At 46.1% G+C, this 15,926-nt stretch overlaps 1 protein-coding gene and 2 non-coding genes across 3 annotated transcripts; all 3 read left to right on the top strand.

The window, feature by feature from the left end:
• Positions 1-1,728: 1,728 nt before the first annotated feature.
• RPSA (ribosomal protein SA) lies at positions 1,729-6,405 on the top strand. The gene is made up of 7 exons (XM_052694317.1): positions 1,729-1,830; positions 2,051-2,218; positions 2,752-2,870; positions 4,266-4,511; positions 5,339-5,467; positions 5,682-5,850; positions 6,264-6,405. The coding sequence occupies exons 2-7, from the start codon at positions 2,086-2,088 to the stop codon at positions 6,356-6,358; spliced, it is 891 nt and encodes a 296-aa protein (XP_052550277.1). The 5' UTR covers positions 1,729-1,830; positions 2,051-2,085; the 3' UTR covers positions 6,359-6,405.
• On the top strand, positions 3,467-3,625 carry LOC128087430 (small nucleolar RNA SNORA62/SNORA6 family). The gene has a single exon (XR_008209845.1). It is a non-coding gene; the product is annotated as a small nucleolar RNA SNORA62/SNORA6 family (small nucleolar RNA).
• LOC128087431 (small nucleolar RNA SNORA62/SNORA6 family) lies at positions 4,675-4,830 on the top strand. The gene has a single exon (XR_008209846.1). It is a non-coding gene; the product is annotated as a small nucleolar RNA SNORA62/SNORA6 family (small nucleolar RNA).
• Positions 6,406-15,926: the final 9,521 nt, after the last annotated feature.

The raw sequence follows: 15,926 nt of genomic DNA, 5'->3' as shown, positions 1-15,926 counted from the left end.
AGGTGCAAGTATAAGAAATTAGAGATTGCAGAGGAGCTTGGAATGCTTATGAGCAGCACTCATTTGATAACACTGCATGTACTGCATTTTCTCTACTAATCTTTCAATCGTGTTCAAATAAACTTCTAATGCAATTTTTAAAATTATTATTCTTCTACAGTGTTTTCCAGACCAAGCATACCACGCACTGCAGTAACAGCACCTGTCTCCTCCCACCCAGAGTCTCCTTCTGCTAGGAGATATATGTTGAACTTTCGCTCTCCACATAGCAGGAAATTTAGATTAGTTGTTAGGAGGAAGTTTTTCATTATGAAGGTGGTGAGGCTCTGGCACAGGCTGCCCAGAGAAGCTGTGGATGCCCCATCCCTGGTGGTATTCCAGGCCAGGTTGGATGGGGCCTTGGGCAGCCTGGTCTGGTGGGTAGCAGCCCTGCCCACAGCAGGGGAGTTGGAACTAGATTATCTTTTTGGTTCTTTCCAACCCAAGAAATTCTATGATTCTATGATTCTTGCTCATTTCAGCATGGCGTTTTGTTTTACATACCTTTGTCACCACCACGTGGCAAACGTATGAATTACTCTCTTAAAGAATAGTGACAAACAAATCATGTAGTTTTGGTAGATACTATCATCCAAGAAGCTGAAGAATGAAGGGCAGCTTTCTATAAATTTATGCTCTGCAGCACGGTCATAACTGCATTCCTCTTCACTCTTCATATGCTTCACTCATACCAGTCAGGTAGTTTGTTTCATGGTTCTAGCTGCAGTGCCACTAAAGCCATTGCTAGCCTAGTGCATGACATTGTCCACAAGGAAATGTATTTGTCACGTGAAGTTAGGCATTGCAGGAACAGCCTCGCACTGTGGATGAACACTCTTTTTGCTGTAATAATCTTCCATTTCATTGCACAAGTAAGCTGAAGCACTTCTAGAGCTTCCCAATTCAGTATTCTATTCGTTCTATTACCATTCAGTAATAGAATGACAGATTTTTTTATTGATTCAAATGAATAACAGACACTGGTACAATGAAAGGAACATCAGTTGGTCACTGATAACATATTTGGTAAGGCTTTGTAGAGTCTCAAAAGCTCAGCAAGCAGCAAACCACCTGAAATACCAGGTAGAGTGCTGCCAGGCAAATCAGTTGGCACCATAAAGGGGTGAAGGGTAACCTTGTTCCATGTGAACCATCCACTGGACAGGAAGACTGAAGGATTTTTGATAGGGAAAGAGGAATTTATATGCAGAATGATGGGCAAGGTGTTGTCACAAACAGCTGCTGGCTGACCTCTGCACTCCTCAGCCTGCCTTCAGGGTGGCAAAGATCACTGTGAAAGAGCCAAGGGACGAAGTACATAGAAACATGACTACAAGCAGAATCTCAAATGCTTATTAAAGGAAATGGCAAAATTGGAAGCCAAAGGAATGTGATGAAACACTAGTGCTAAGTGTGACTTATTTCACCAGTGACATATCAAAATGCCCGCTGCTCCTTTTTGGGGCGAGGGCTGTGGTTAGACTGTTCGGTGAGCACATCGCTACTGTTCCAGCAGCGCTTAAGGGTAACACGAATCAACCCCTCCCTTCTCCTGCCGCAGCTTCACCCATGGCACAGACGAGCCACGCCCACCCGCCCCGCAGTCCGCCACGACACACGCAGGCCGCGGGTCGCTAGGCGCCTACTTCCTTAGCAACCCGCGGAGCCCCGCCCTTTCCGGTGAACGCGTCGCTGCCATTGGCTGTCGGGGAGGCTATATATTGACGTCATACGGCCCGCGCCTTCCTTTTCGTTCGGCGCCCGCCAAGGCCTTCACACGGCGTTGTCCGCGTGAGTCGTGGCTCCGGCGGGGCGGTTTGGGGGCTGGTGGCGGTGCGCGCAACTTGAGGCGTTAATGGCTCTTAGCGGGTGTTCTATGCGTGCTCCCCTCAGCGGGCCGAGCTTCCTCGGGGAAGCAGAGGGGGATTGAAGGGTAGGCCGCCGGCGCGGGCAAGATGGCGGCCGGGGCGCCCGCCACGTGAGGGACTGAGCTGGGTGGTTGTGCCCGCAGGTTCCCTGTCGTTGCTTCTTAAGGGAAACTCCACGATGTCCGGAGGTCTCGATGTCCTGCAGATGAAGGAGGAGGATGTCCTCAAATTCCTCGCTGCCGGGACCCACCTGGGAGGCACCAACCTCGACTTCCAGATGGAGCAGTATATCTACAAGAGGAAGAGCGATGGTAGATCGCTGGGGTGGGAGTCCGGGGTGCAACTGCTGGGCTAGCTGGGAGTTGATGGGCAAAACAGAAAAAGCTGAGTGCTACCGTTTCTGTTTCCCAGTAGATCGTGGCCCTGCAAAGTACAGAAATCCAAACAAATCGCGTTCCTCAAAAAAGTAAAACAAAGCACTTCTGATAGAACACAAAGGAATCAATTGGATTGAGGCGTCTCTACTAGTTCCTGACTGTAGCAATGTAGCAATAAGTGTAGTCTCAGTAGTAATTCGTGCTTCTTGTGCTGTTCTTAAATCTAAACTTCACCATGTGAAAAGGTTCCAGCTCATAACAGACACAGGTCTGTATTTATGGGTTGGACCATAATGGCTACAGTTAAACTATCTTAAAATCATGTTGTTGGATTTTTCTTGGAACAGCTTTCTGCTAACTTGTGTTTTGTAGTAACTGCAGCTCTGTGACAAGTTTACTAGCAGGCGAGCGCTGTCTTGATTTAGAAATTTCTTTACTTGTTATCTAAATTGTTTTGTCACCTGTAGGTATTTACATCATCAATCTCAAGAGGACCTGGGAGAAGCTCCTCCTGGCAGCCCGTGCTATTGTGGCTATTGAGAATCCAGCTGATGTGAGCGTCATTTCTTCCAGGAATACTGGACAGGTATGGGAGTTCTTTACTTACCTGAGGCATTAAGTCTTGGGGGCAGGACTGTTGCCCTGTAGCAGTGCATGCCATTGGCAGCTTGATTATAAACAGTGACCCAACAGCTTCAGAGGTGTATTTCTTTTGCTGTGGTTGAAGTGTAGAGCAGCTCTGTAGAGGGTCTGTGCACAGCCCCAGATCCTGTAGATTTCAGGGCAGATACGAGCAGTTGAACGGTATTTTTTTTCCTTTTAGCCTTATTTGAATATGTTCTGCTGGACCTCCTCCATTTTTGGGTTCATCAGTGTGGCTTTTGGGAACAAAAAGCAGCTGATAGACCTAAGTTTTTTTTTCCAGAGAGGGAATAATGTTCTTTTACTAGAAGGGGAATTGTAACAAGGAAACAAACATTTCAGATTTTTCCTGTAGATTTTAAGCAGAGAAACTTTCATAGAAAGGGATGCACCAGTCAAATTAAATCTAATTGTCACTGAGATTTACTGCTGAACTTAATTTCTTTGTCCTAATCTAGGTAGTGCCACAAACATAGGAGAGAATGCAGAATGACGTTGAGTGGATTTACAAAAGAAAGATGGGAGCACCTACTTATCCAACTTGCACACTGTTAAAGCTTGATGCTGAGGTCAGTTCCTGACCAATGAGCTCTCAAGTGTCGGAAGTGTGCTACAACAAGGCAGTTGGCAGAGTGCTTGCTAATGCCAGGAGAGGAGCTGCCTCTGTGATTGGTGTTTGATAGCAGCTCTGCCACATGCTCTGTGGCTTACGCTTGAGAAATTAGAAACTATTGCAAATGAGCAGGAGCTAGCAGTTGCAATCTTAGTGGACACTGTTACAGTTTCCATATATGTACTAGTGAGCCTTCTTTGTAGTTAATGAATGTTAATGCTACTGCGTAGTAAACGGGTGCAGAAATAATGGAGGAGAATGGCTTTTTTTTTTTTTTTTCTATAAGACTTGAAAACAGTCCAGGGAGAGCAGGAATGTGGTTTAGGAATTGAACTTTGTAGGTCACTTTGATGGTTGGACTTGGTGATCTTGAAGCATCGCTTTCCAACCTAGATGATTCTGTAATGCCATTTGTTTAATCTACCCTTTTCATGGTTTGATGGAGGTTCTTAACTTTGGAGTGGAGCATACAACACAGTTTAATGGGGGGAGAGAAACTTGTTCTTCACACTGACTGCACAGCCTTGCTGGTGGATGTGTTCTTATCACTCCTTTCTGTGGTGTAGTTATCTTTAAAAGCGGTATGATTTTCACTCATCCAGAGAACTGGTATGTTGAGCCCCGGTGCCATAGGAATGGAAACAAGTTTACGTGGTTACTGACAGCATACCAGGGTGAGTTGGTTGAAACTGAATTTCCTAGTTCACCTCTTGATTTGTTTTGCAGCGTGCTGTTCTGAAGTTTGCTGCTGCCACCGGGGCTACTCCTATTGCTGGGCGTTTCACTCCTGGTACTTTCACAAATCAGATCCAGGCGGCTTTCCGTGAGCCACGGCTCCTGGTTGTTACAGATCCCCGAGCTGATCATCAGCCACTGACTGAGGCTTCTTACGTCAACATCCCCACCATTGCACTGTGCAACACTGACTCCCCACTGCGCTATGTGGACATTGCTATCCCCTGCAACAACAAGGTTACTGCTTTGTAGAACGTAAAGCTGCTTTCTCTAGAGTGTGCTGTAGGTTGCAAAATAGATGTTTTTTGGTAGGGAAGATTAGTGTGTATATGGTGTGACTCCCAGGGTGGTTAGCTAATAAATTTCTGCCAAGCCAACAGGTAGGTGAGGAGGATTTGGGCTTGCACACTGTTGGAGCTTGGAGCTGAGGCCAACTTCTGGCCAAGGAACTCTCAAGCGTAGGATGTGTGCTACAGTAACATGGCAGGACTTACTGACAGCCTGAGGGTCTTCGTGTCCCCGTGAAAGGAGTTTGGTAGTCAATCTTGCCACAGTTCATGAGCCTGAAAGAAAAGTAATGTGACTTTGTGAAGAAACTGTTATGAAGTAGATTCTTACTAGCATCTGGAAGGTAAAATCTAGGGAAGTGGTAAACTAGCTTTGATCTCTGTCTAGACACTGCTACTAACAAAACAATGTAAGCCAAATCTGAGCTGGAATGAGTCTGTAAGATTAATTTCTTTGTAATAGCATGTGATATGGATGTGTAATCCTTGTTTTTGGATAAGATTTACATGGGACATTGAATAGGAGTACTGATAGAGGCAAATTCAAATGCAGATGACTGCAGTGCTGCAGAGACCTGAAAATGTTGCTTTGAATTTGAATTTGCTGTGTCCTGAGTCCGTGGACATCATAGATCTGTCAGGGATTCTCTTGCCTGAAAAGAATTTTGTGTGCAAATAAGTTTCCCTTTAAAGGTGTGTGAGGGCAGGGGAGGGAAAAGGCATTTAAAGGTGTATATTTGAAGCAGATCTTAATGTAACTTCGTGTTCCTGTTCCAGGGAGCACATTCAGTGGGCCTGATGTGGTGGATGCTGGCTCGAGAGGTCCTGCGCATGCGTGGCACCATCTCCCGTGAACATCCATGGGAAGTCATGCCTGACTTGTACTTCTACAGGGATCCTGAGGAGGTAAAGACCTGTGGGAGGGAGTGTGAGTGAGATGTGCTGCTTGTATACCTGCCCGTGGTTCTCTGTGCTTGCCCCTGAGGGCAGATACTTGCCAGTCTGATAGATTTGAGAGTTAGTGTCTAACTTAATTAGTTATCTGTCAGCTGGTACATGTTTTCTGGTGTGTGGTGAGGAGTGTCTTCCTGTGCTATGTTGTCTGTGTTCTTCATTGCAGATTGAGAAGGAGGAGCAGGCTGCTGCTGAGAAAGCAGTGACAAAGGAGGAGTTCCAGACCGAATGGACAGCCCCAGCTCCTGAATTCACTGCTCCTCCTCAGCCTGAGGTTGCTGATTGGTCTGAGGGAGTGCAGGTCCCATCTGTGCCAATCCAGCAGTTCCCCACAGGTCAGTTTTGTGAAGGGGTGTCTTGAGGAATTGGGATCTAGAGAGCAGAAATAAATTGTCACTGTGTGATCAGCTGCAGGGTTGTGCACAGTGCTGATGTACTGATTCATCTGTCTTTAACAAGTCACAGATGCTGGTATTTTGTAGGGAAAATTGAGGAGTATACTTCACTTGCTTTATGCAAGTTTTTGCCAGCAATGTCTTTAAGCAGTAAAATGATGCATTTTTAAGGCAGAGTGGATGTGAGTGCATACCTTAGTTACTGCACTTGGAAGTCCCAACTAAGTTGATTTGGAGTCATGAGAAGAATACTGGTTTGTGTACTTGCATATACCTGTACAAGAATGGCAGTGTGCACTGTGTTTTATGGATAAAAAGAGTAGGAATGCAATGAATTTTGTTTGTAATTTCAGAGGACTGGAGCGCCCAGCCTGCCACTGAGGACTGGTCAGCAGCTCCCACTGCCCAAGCTACAGAGTGGGTTGGGACTACCACAGAGTGGTCTTAACTTCAGAGCCGCTGTACTGTCAAAAATAAAGATCAGTTTAATATCCATTCTGCTTGTACGAGTGCTGGTTGGTATGGGTTTTTTTTCTTCAACATGCTGGAGGGTTGGGATGTCAGCCAAAGGCCTCACAGACTTGAGAGGTGGGCTTGTGTGAACAGTATGAAGTTCAGCAGTGTCAGGTGCAAGACCATCCACCTGGGTCATGGAAATTCTAGATGTATGCAGATAGGGAGGAAAAAAAATCAGTGAGAGCAGCCCTGCAGAGAGGGACTTGAGTGTTCTAGTGGACAAAAAATGACATGAGCCAGCAGTGTGCTTTTGCAACTTGGAAGGCCAACAGGATACTGAGCTGCAACAAAAGAGGGGTGGCCAGGAGGGTGCTGGGGCTGATTGTACCTCTCTGCTGTGCCCTTGTGAGGCCCCATGTGGAGTAGTGCATTCAGGCCTGGAGCTACAGCACAAGATGGGGGGGGGAATCTGTTGGAGTGGGTCTAGAGGAGAGTCATGAAGATCATCAGAGAAAGGAGCACCTCTATGGAGGAAAGGTTGAAGGAGCTGGGCTTCAGCCTATAGAAGGCTCATCAGTAGTTGATGTGGGATTATGGTTTGGGTTTCAGGTAAAAAATGTTGATAATGTTAGAGTTTTCTCTACTCAAAAACAAAGGGTTTTTCTGCTTTTTGTGTTGCCCTGCCATTGGAGAGGCTCAGTTGCACAAGGAGCTGGGAGGGCAAGATGTAAAAAACATACTCTGCACTGCAGCTGGGGAGAATGGCCTCACCTGGAGACTGTGGTAGAAAGCACCAGTGGAGACTCAAAGCCCACTGCACTCTAACTGAAAAGAGATACTGGCAGCATATGGAGGGGTTTGGGCTGCTTCAGAAGTGGTTGGTACTGAAGTACAACTCATTTGGCACCCTGACTACCTGGGCTGGGTGGGATGCAAAGTGAGAGTCCACTGCATGCATCATGCAACTGACACTACAAAGACGGACAGTAGGGATTTATGAAGTTGACAGTTTTTTGGTGGTGTGAGCTCAATTCGTGCCATTGTATTTGTACATGACTAATTAAGGGACATGGTTTCTTGCTCCTGGTTGTGCAGATCCCTCAAAGTGAGCTGCTTCCCCCTAGGCTGCTAGTAAAGCGGGTGAACCACAAGATGGCGGTGTCAGCAACTCAGCCTGGCTGGCTCAGAGATGGGTGCTGTGATTAACCCCAAGCAGGGGAAAATTGCATCCTTGAGTCTCCAGGGAGCATCTCACCACTTTTTTTGTTTGCTTTTAATCTTGCCTTTGTTCTATGCCTAGCACTCAGGGAATGGACAGCAGGATCCAGCAGCTTCTGCTCTGCCATATCTTCAAGCTGTGGCTGCTGGAGGTTGTGCCAATGTCTCGGACAAGCCTTTACCATAACCATATGCCTAGGCACTGCTCATTTCTGTGCCATGGCTGAAAACTCCCAGGCTGCACAGCCGAGAAATCTGACTGAGCATCACTGCCTCACTTGTGATGCTGAACTCGGTGGTGTTGCTCAAGTAGTTGGTTCTGCCAGAGTTTGTTTGCCCCTGGAGAGCTGAGGGGATGAAGGGTTGTTTGCCTTTTGGGTCGGAACTATGGGGTGTAGATCACATGATGACCACGCCAGCTTTTCAGACGTGCTAACACAAGGGGCTTCTGGCGGCAGGCAAAATTCCGTGCATCGTTTCCACCTGGCAGGGGTGATCACGATGAGCTGCTCTGCTGCAAAGCCCGAGTCCTGAACATTTCCGATAGCCCGGTAGATGGGGCTGTTAGTCTTGGTTTGTCCGACTGCCAACTGCCCCCAGGCCGGGCAGGGCTTGTCCAGCCAGTACTCTCCTGCCTCCCCTGGCTTTTTCGTTCCCTGCAGCAGAATGGTGCACTTTCCCTCATACTACACTTTTCACAACTGTGTGTAACTACTGGTTTTGTATATAAACCGAGTGTTAAACTTGCTGCCTCCCTGCTCAGCTGCAAACTGTGATTGTACTTTATAATTCTTTCTGAGGGAGCAGCTGTGGGATGCTGTTGGCTTCCAGCAGAGGAATGCAGTGCTCCTAATTTAAGATGCTTCAGAAACTTTCTAGCTCATCCATCTTTCTTGGCACATCACCTCCAGCATTTCTGAAGGGACTTGTCTCCTCCTCAAAGCAAAGTAGCAAAGTCAGGTTGTACAACTTTGTCCCTATTGGCTTTACTTAAATGAGGAGAGATGAGCAGCACATGTGGAGAGGAAAGCAGAGTGAGTACCACTTCCCTTTACTTGTGTCTCATTCCAACTTTTAGGAGGCAGATGAGGTTCTTTTAATATCTGTATACCCGGCATGAGATTAAGAAACAATGATTCATATGTTGGTCCGACCAGTTTATTACAAAACCTAATCAGGGAGACGGGGAAGGGAAGGAAGGCGATAGAAAAGATGGGGAAGAAGCAAGAATTGTGTAAAGCGGGGAGAGTCACCAGCACGATCCAGCAGCGGTCCGTCGCACGGCGTTTGAAGGTCCGAGGCAGCGGGGGGCGGGGAGCAGCAGCGCGGCGGCCTTGGGCAGCGAGCGGGCAGCGGAGGCGGTTGCAGAGGCGAGCCTTGAGGAAGCAGCAGCGCTCAGGCAGCAGGCCGGGGGAGTTCGACAGCATGCAGGTGTCACCTCACGAGGAATGTGATCGTCAGGAATCCTTGATCTTCTTCACGAGGAATCTGTTGCCAGAAACCTCTCCTCATGGTTTTCGGTTCCTCTTTTTATCCTCCTCGTTCTCCTGCCTACGTGACAAGGAGGGGCCTCGAGCAACAGTCATTGAGTACCGCCGGAGATGGCCGTCATCCTCAGATAAGGCCACACAAAGGAGCACTTCACAGCCATTTAGCTGCAGCTCAGCTTTCTCCTTGCCCCCAGCCTTGTCCATCTTGTCCCCCACACAAAGGATCTCAGAACCTTTGCCCAGGACTTGTCCATCAAAGCTCTCCAGAGAAAGGATCTCACAGCCTTTGCCCACGACTTGCCTGGACTTGTTCATCTGTGTCCTTCAGACAAAGCATTTCACAGTCCTTGCTCGGGATTTGTCTGCACTTGAACAAGTCCATCTGTGTCCCCAGCAAGCTTTGAGACACAGACGTTAACAGAACAATCTCTTACAACTTGTTATTTTGCTATTAGAGGCTCTAATAAACAAGATTACTGATAAACAAGACTAAAAACATACATATAACCCTAATGCTCCCCTCTCAGTGCATGTTTTCTGCAGGTGTTAAGCCTGGTTTCTTCACCCAGCTGGGTATGGCTCCATAAGTGCTAGAGCACTTCCTCTCCTTTCCCACAAGGATTGCTGTGAGGGGAACAGGTGAGTGCTTCTGATTTCTCCTTTCTTTTGTACAAAGAGCACGTTTTATTTGAGTGGTGCAAACAGCCAGTGCCTGTCCATCACATAGCTGAGAAATGCAGTAACTGGTTTTGCTGACTTCAAGGGTTCAACCCTTTGAAAAGTTGTGAGCTTAGCTTTAAACGTGCTTTTGTTTGCCTGAACGTGGCTTGGATTTCTCCTGCTGGAGTTTGACTTCAAGGCTCTTCCTACACGTTGTTTTAAACTAAGAATTAAGATTTCTTGAACCACGCCTCAAATATGAAGCAAGGAACTCAATGAAAATGTCAAATGTGAGACTTCTGATATAAAATGCTGCAAGTTTCCAGCACCGCCTGGTGCACAGGTGAGACCTGCTCTGGAGAACCATCCTCTTGTGGCTGCAAGTTGGTCTGCACTGGCTGAAAAGTAGAAATGCAGGAATCTCTGCTCCATTGGGAACCAGGAGGTGGAGGTTTGGGTAAGTAACAAAGTCTTTATGTTTGTTTGATTTGATTTTAAATCCTGACTGTCTGTTCTTCTAGAACTACACAAAGAGTGGATAGATTTGTTTTTGCGTCTAATGTTTGCTTTGTAGGTACCTGTGTTAGAACTGAGTCTCCTGGCTGGATGCAGTGTGGGAAGGGTTTGGTGTGTGTGTGTACAACACAGCATCTGTTCTGGTATAAGAAGGCTGCTGTTGTACTCTGCTGTGTTCTGAGACAGTGCTTTTGTGATTAGTGACTTCTGAGGCTCTTCTGCTAACAATAAATTGTAACACAAAATACAAAGCAGGGCAACAAACGTCTTCCATGGGGGTAATGCAAAGTGGAGGTGATGAGGATAGGGTTTTGGACCTTATTGGATTAGATGAGGTATGATGGAGACCACCATGGATGAGTCTCATGATATGGAGCGTCCTATGGTCATCTCTCAAGGGTTAGGGTCAGAATAAGTGGTTACTGCAGTATGTGAAGAGCTTGCTACTGAATTAGTGCTGATGCCTTGGAGCCACTTTGGAGACACTGTTTCTGAGAAGCCTCAGTCTTCTGCCTGGTGCCTTGATGGACCCCAAACCTCCTGGGGCTCCCTTCTCACCCACTGCCAGGTGGAACAATAGCAAAAAATGAAATGGGGAAAGGCAGCATTTCCCATTCCTGGCAGGACAAGGAGGATTAGAGTATGGCTGTGAGGTCTTGCTGTACTTCTGGTTTGAGTTACAGTGAGGAGGTGTGAGCTTTGTCCAAGTCAAAAAGCTATCCTGGCTATGTGCACCTCCCTGTATCTTTGGATGGATATTTGATTTTGTTCCTGAATTTCTTCCTTGTTACTGGCATTTATGAGGATGGAAGTGGCCTGAAAGAAACATCCCTGATATTTGGCTTTCCTATAGATGTTTTACATCACAATTCCACTGCCTTTGTACAAGATAACCAGCTTTGTCAGTGGCTCAATGCTGAGGGCAGTGCAAAGGTTTCCCCACTGCCAGCTTTCTGCTGCTGTGGAACAGCCTTATCCCAATGTGGGGGTGATGCACTTCCAACATGGCTGTAGCAACCCTGTGCAGCAAATTATTTTGGGATGCCTTTACAGGGTTATCTCAGCAGATTAAGGGAACATCTGTTGGCAGCACTGTAGTGCATGACAGGGTTTTATCGACGAGGAAATGGATATCCAATACTAGTATTTTGCACCTCTGGGAATGACTGAAGTTCATGTCTTGCGGTGCTCACTTGGTGCCACATGTGCTGTTGTGGCAGTGAGCTGAAACATAGTGACATCTTTGCCAAGGGAGGGACAGTGGGGCAAGAAGTAGCATCTCTTGGGAATCTGATGCTGCTGGGTGTGATTCTGGTATCTGTCAAAGCGGTGTGTTAGTGACCATCCCAGATATGTGGTCCCCTCTTCCCCTCCCTACAGTGGTGGTTGTGCTGTAGCTGAGTGTGAATCACTCAGAGTAGGAGAAAAGTTGATGGCAATGGGCCAGGATAGGGTGAAGGGACAGTTTCTCACCCATGCACTTGCCGTCAGCATGAAATACTTGGTGTGTGTATGTTCCCAACTGTTTGTCTTATGTTCCCTGAATATTTATCATCTGTCCTTAAACTCTTCTATATTTGACATATTTGCTCAGATTCCTTCATTTCCTCTAAAATGAACTTGACTTTCGCTATCTTGCCTTTGCCTTTAGTGAATGGAGCTGTTCATACTCTATTTATCCCGTGACCAAAGGAGGGGCTCGTGATGGCAACTGATGCACAGCACCTGCATAGCCTCAGCCAAGCCCAGAAAGATAATTTATAAGCATGCACATACCCCCTCTGCATGGTTCCTCCTTGCCACCTCTTACTCTTTTTCAGGAGTCTGCTATCAGCAGAGGGCAATGGTGCCCTGCTGAGCTGTGGCTGCTTGTGGTCTCCATTAGTTATTTATTTTCACATGTGCAGGGTGGAAATGCTTCTGCAGCTTTCCCCAGCAGAATGCTGGGCTTCCTAAAGTGCAGCAGCTCTCTTGGTGCTGGGGTGCAAAGCAAGCCCCCCGGGCTGCCCACTTCAGCTGCTGCCCATGGAGCAGGGGGCAGCTGTGATGCACAAGCTGCTGTGCCAAAGTGCTCTATTTATTGAAGAAACAATGTGTTTTTGTTGTTTTTTTTCCCTCTCTACCTGATTTTCGATGGTCTTCCTTACACCTAGTTTTAATTAACCTGATAGTAAACTTCATATTTGGGAGATCCTAAACAACTTAGTGCTTAGACACTGGATTATTCACTGTTTCTGCAAGCTAGAAAAATCTAAATGATAATAATAAAGTGTCCCATATGTGTAAAATGCTTCCCATTGAGAGCAAGGTTTGGTTCTGCAGCCTTTTTGCAGAAGTCTTGGTTCCCCTAAACAACTTTGCGCAGTTGGTTGGAATGGAAGGAGAGAGGCTGGGATGACTGCAGCTGCTGTTCCCCAGTGATATGCTATGGGTTACTTACTTGGCTTTATTACTATTTCATCTATTACTCACCTTATCCATGCACTCAATCACTATGATGGTTTGCCCAAATCCACACTGTCCAGGTAATGGTTCTGTGTCACTATGGTGGATTTATTTTATATGAAAGTTGCTACAGGAAAACAGGAGTGGAACCGGGAGTGGGAAAATCACTCAGATGGACTTTTCTGTGGAAGAAATGTTATGTGGATCTGTGTTTGCCCTTTTTCTTTACTACAAATATGGTTTCCAAATTCTAGTGATTGTTGCTGATTTCTTAGGGAAGTCATAGGTTCCTTCTGGAAGTGTGGTCATCCATGGAAGGACCCAGTTATGAAGATAATTGCAATTGTGCCAAAGGCCCTGGGGGACGAAGCTGATTTTCCGATCCCACGGTGAAGACCTTGGTCTACATCTGAGCACACAGAGGAGATGAGTGTCCTTAAATAATGCCGTGTGATACGTAGAAGATTTAGAGACAATATTCGCCATCTTGTCAGCATGACTATAGATGGTTGAATTGAAGGGGAGCAGGGGAATTGGATTCTGTGATTGGAAATGAGTAATTGCAGCAAAGCCAGAGCTTCCAGCATTAGCTTGCTGCAGCATCACATTGATGTGGTTCATTTCAACACACTGCTGAATTCAGATTCAGCAATTATGACTTTATTGTGCGAGGCATGGGCTGGGACCTAGAAATCCTCAGTTTGTGGAGCTGCCTTTTCCCTAGGAAAAAATAATGTTTGAGCATTTGTGAGTGATAAAGTCTTGGCCAAGGATGAAACCAGGCTGCCACCTGCACAGGCTGCTGCCTTGGGGCTTAGACAAATGGTAAGGAAAGTGCAGCGGAGAGGAAAAAAGTCCCTGCAGCTGTCAGGCTGGAGAGCTGATAACGATGCATGCAGCATGACTCAGAGCCAAATAATTGCTCTCTAAAGCCTGGCATCAGCCTTTTGGTGAGCTTCCTTCCCTTTCTTTCCCTGTGTGGGACACAGCCAATCTGAAGAGATGTGGTTTGGAGATTTGGCGAGGCCAGACTTCACAAGTCCCTGTCTGCCCTGCCTTGGAGGCAGCGGAAGTGCTTGATGTATGGCTGCTTCTGTGGCAGAAACTGCGTCAGCATCACTAGCATCTTGTCTGTGGAGGTGTAAGCTCTTGTCCTTCTCTGTCAGGCATATTTATTTACTTATTCCACATCTCTCAATGATCCCTTTAGTAGTGTTTACTTTTTTTGGTTCACTGTAAATATAAGAACCATTTTGTCTTGCATCACTGTTGAGCACTGTATGACAAACAGCTTAACAACGTTTTTGACCCTAAGTATAAATGCTGATGTCCCTTCCAAGGTTCAAGCTTAGCCACGTGTTTTGCAAAACTGCTATTTAAAAAAATAATTTCAATTCTTTTTATTTTTTTTAATTATTTTTTAATGGATTCCGATTCCTCGTTGATATCAAACAGATGATCGATCTTTACCTGCTCTGTCTGCTCATACAAACTAAGTACTGATATCCCTGGGAGATGCCCGATTGAAAATAAGGCTTCATCAAGAAGAATAAGAAAATAATTAAGTTTAGGTATCTCCTTATTTTCTACCGAAACCTTTTGGATACAGCATTAGAGCTAGCAGTAGCAAGACATATGTAAAATTTGCAATGCAGAGCACAGTTCTAGCAGCATATGAAAGCAAGCTCTGTACTGTGCAAGATGTAGTGAGAACTTTCTAGTAACACACCACTGAGTTGTTTTTCTGCATTTTCCCTTGAAGTGAGCCTGGAACACATGGGAATTTTGGGATGAATGCCAGGGGAAGAGATGAGAAAAATCAGTGCTGAATTCACAGAAAAATGCTTGTTGCTGTTCCTTCCTACCAGTAGAAAAATAGGGATGAAACCAAATGCTACTGAGTGCTCCAATGAGTTTGTGAAGACTAACCTTATTATATGTGAGTAATTAGTAAATAGGCTCAAAACTTGGAGTCAAATAGTCGTGTCAGTCAATGGGATGTCCAAGGGGTGGCATTTTCACACCCTTTTGAACTGCTGTAATTGAAAAGAGGTCCCTATTTTGTACTGGAGCCAAGGAGAAAGTTGTCACCAGCCTGCAGATATTGTTGTCTATCTGTTATTATTGCACTTGTCTCCTGAGGACGCTGAGCTTACACACAACATTGATCAATGGGTGAACCTAATGTATCATAATTAGAGACAAACTTTTAGCTAATGAGCATGCATGATCCAGAGACAATGAAGTGCTTTGTAATGCTCAGTGTTATTGCAAGACTCTGGGGCCTGATTTGGAGAGCATCCAGATCCTAGAATAGTTACTCAATCTTGATCTAAGTCTACCTCAGTTTTCCAGGTTTTCAAAACCTGTCTGTAGTTCTCTTCTGCTCTGGCTTCTTCATAAATCTTCAGCATGGCTGAGCAAGGGCCTCCTGGTCAGACTGAGGGGAGGGGAAAGTGGTAAAGCAGTGGAAGCAGGGATGAATGACCTGGGAAGAACATAGGGATGCTATTCAGATGTGCAGGAATGGCATCAGGAAAGCCAAAGCGTAGATGGAATTGAACTTGGTGAGGGATGTGAAAAACACCAATAAGAGATTCTTTAAATATATTGAGATGGAAGACAGGCAAAAGAGCACGTATCCCTCTAAAAATGAAAAAGATGGGCTGGTAATAATTTCTCCATGTAATAATTTCTTTGCCTTGGTCTCTATTGCCAATCAGGCTTCACATGTCTCTTGTGTCCCTGGACTCCTGAGGGGTGTTTTGGGGGAGCAAAACTCTCCCAGCATAAGAGCAGAGCAAGTTCTGACACAACCTCATGAGGGTGAATGCATGCATGTGAAAGGAGCGGGATGGTGTGTATCCCAGGATTCTGAAAGAGCTGGCTGATGCGGTCACCAAATCTCTCTTCATCGTATTTGAAAAATTGTGGCTGTCAGGCAGAGTCCCCTGTTAAAAGTTTCCCTGGAAAAAGGGAAACTTCACTCCAGTTTTCAAGGGAGGGAAAAAGGAAAACCCAGGAAACTGCAGGCTGACGAGCCTCCCATGTGTGCCTGGGAAGATCACGGAGTGGATCCTCCTGGAAGAGATACCAAGGCACATGTGAGATGTCAAGGTCTGAGACTTTATTTGTGAGACCCAGCTTAGAGAAACATCCCTCTAAAGCCAGGAATAAATCTGATGAGTGACATCCCATGATGAGGTTCTCTAGGGGACCAGCTAATGCTGA

This window comes from Tympanuchus pallidicinctus, unplaced genomic scaffold (assembly GCF_026119805.1).
Source record: "Tympanuchus pallidicinctus isolate F22 unplaced genomic scaffold, pur_lepc_1.0 scaffold3, whole genome shotgun sequence".
Lineage (NCBI taxonomy): Eukaryota > Metazoa > Chordata > Aves > Galliformes > Phasianidae > Tympanuchus > Tympanuchus pallidicinctus.
Note: the sequence above shows the minus strand (reverse complement) of the source record. Positions and strands in the feature narration are given on the sequence as shown.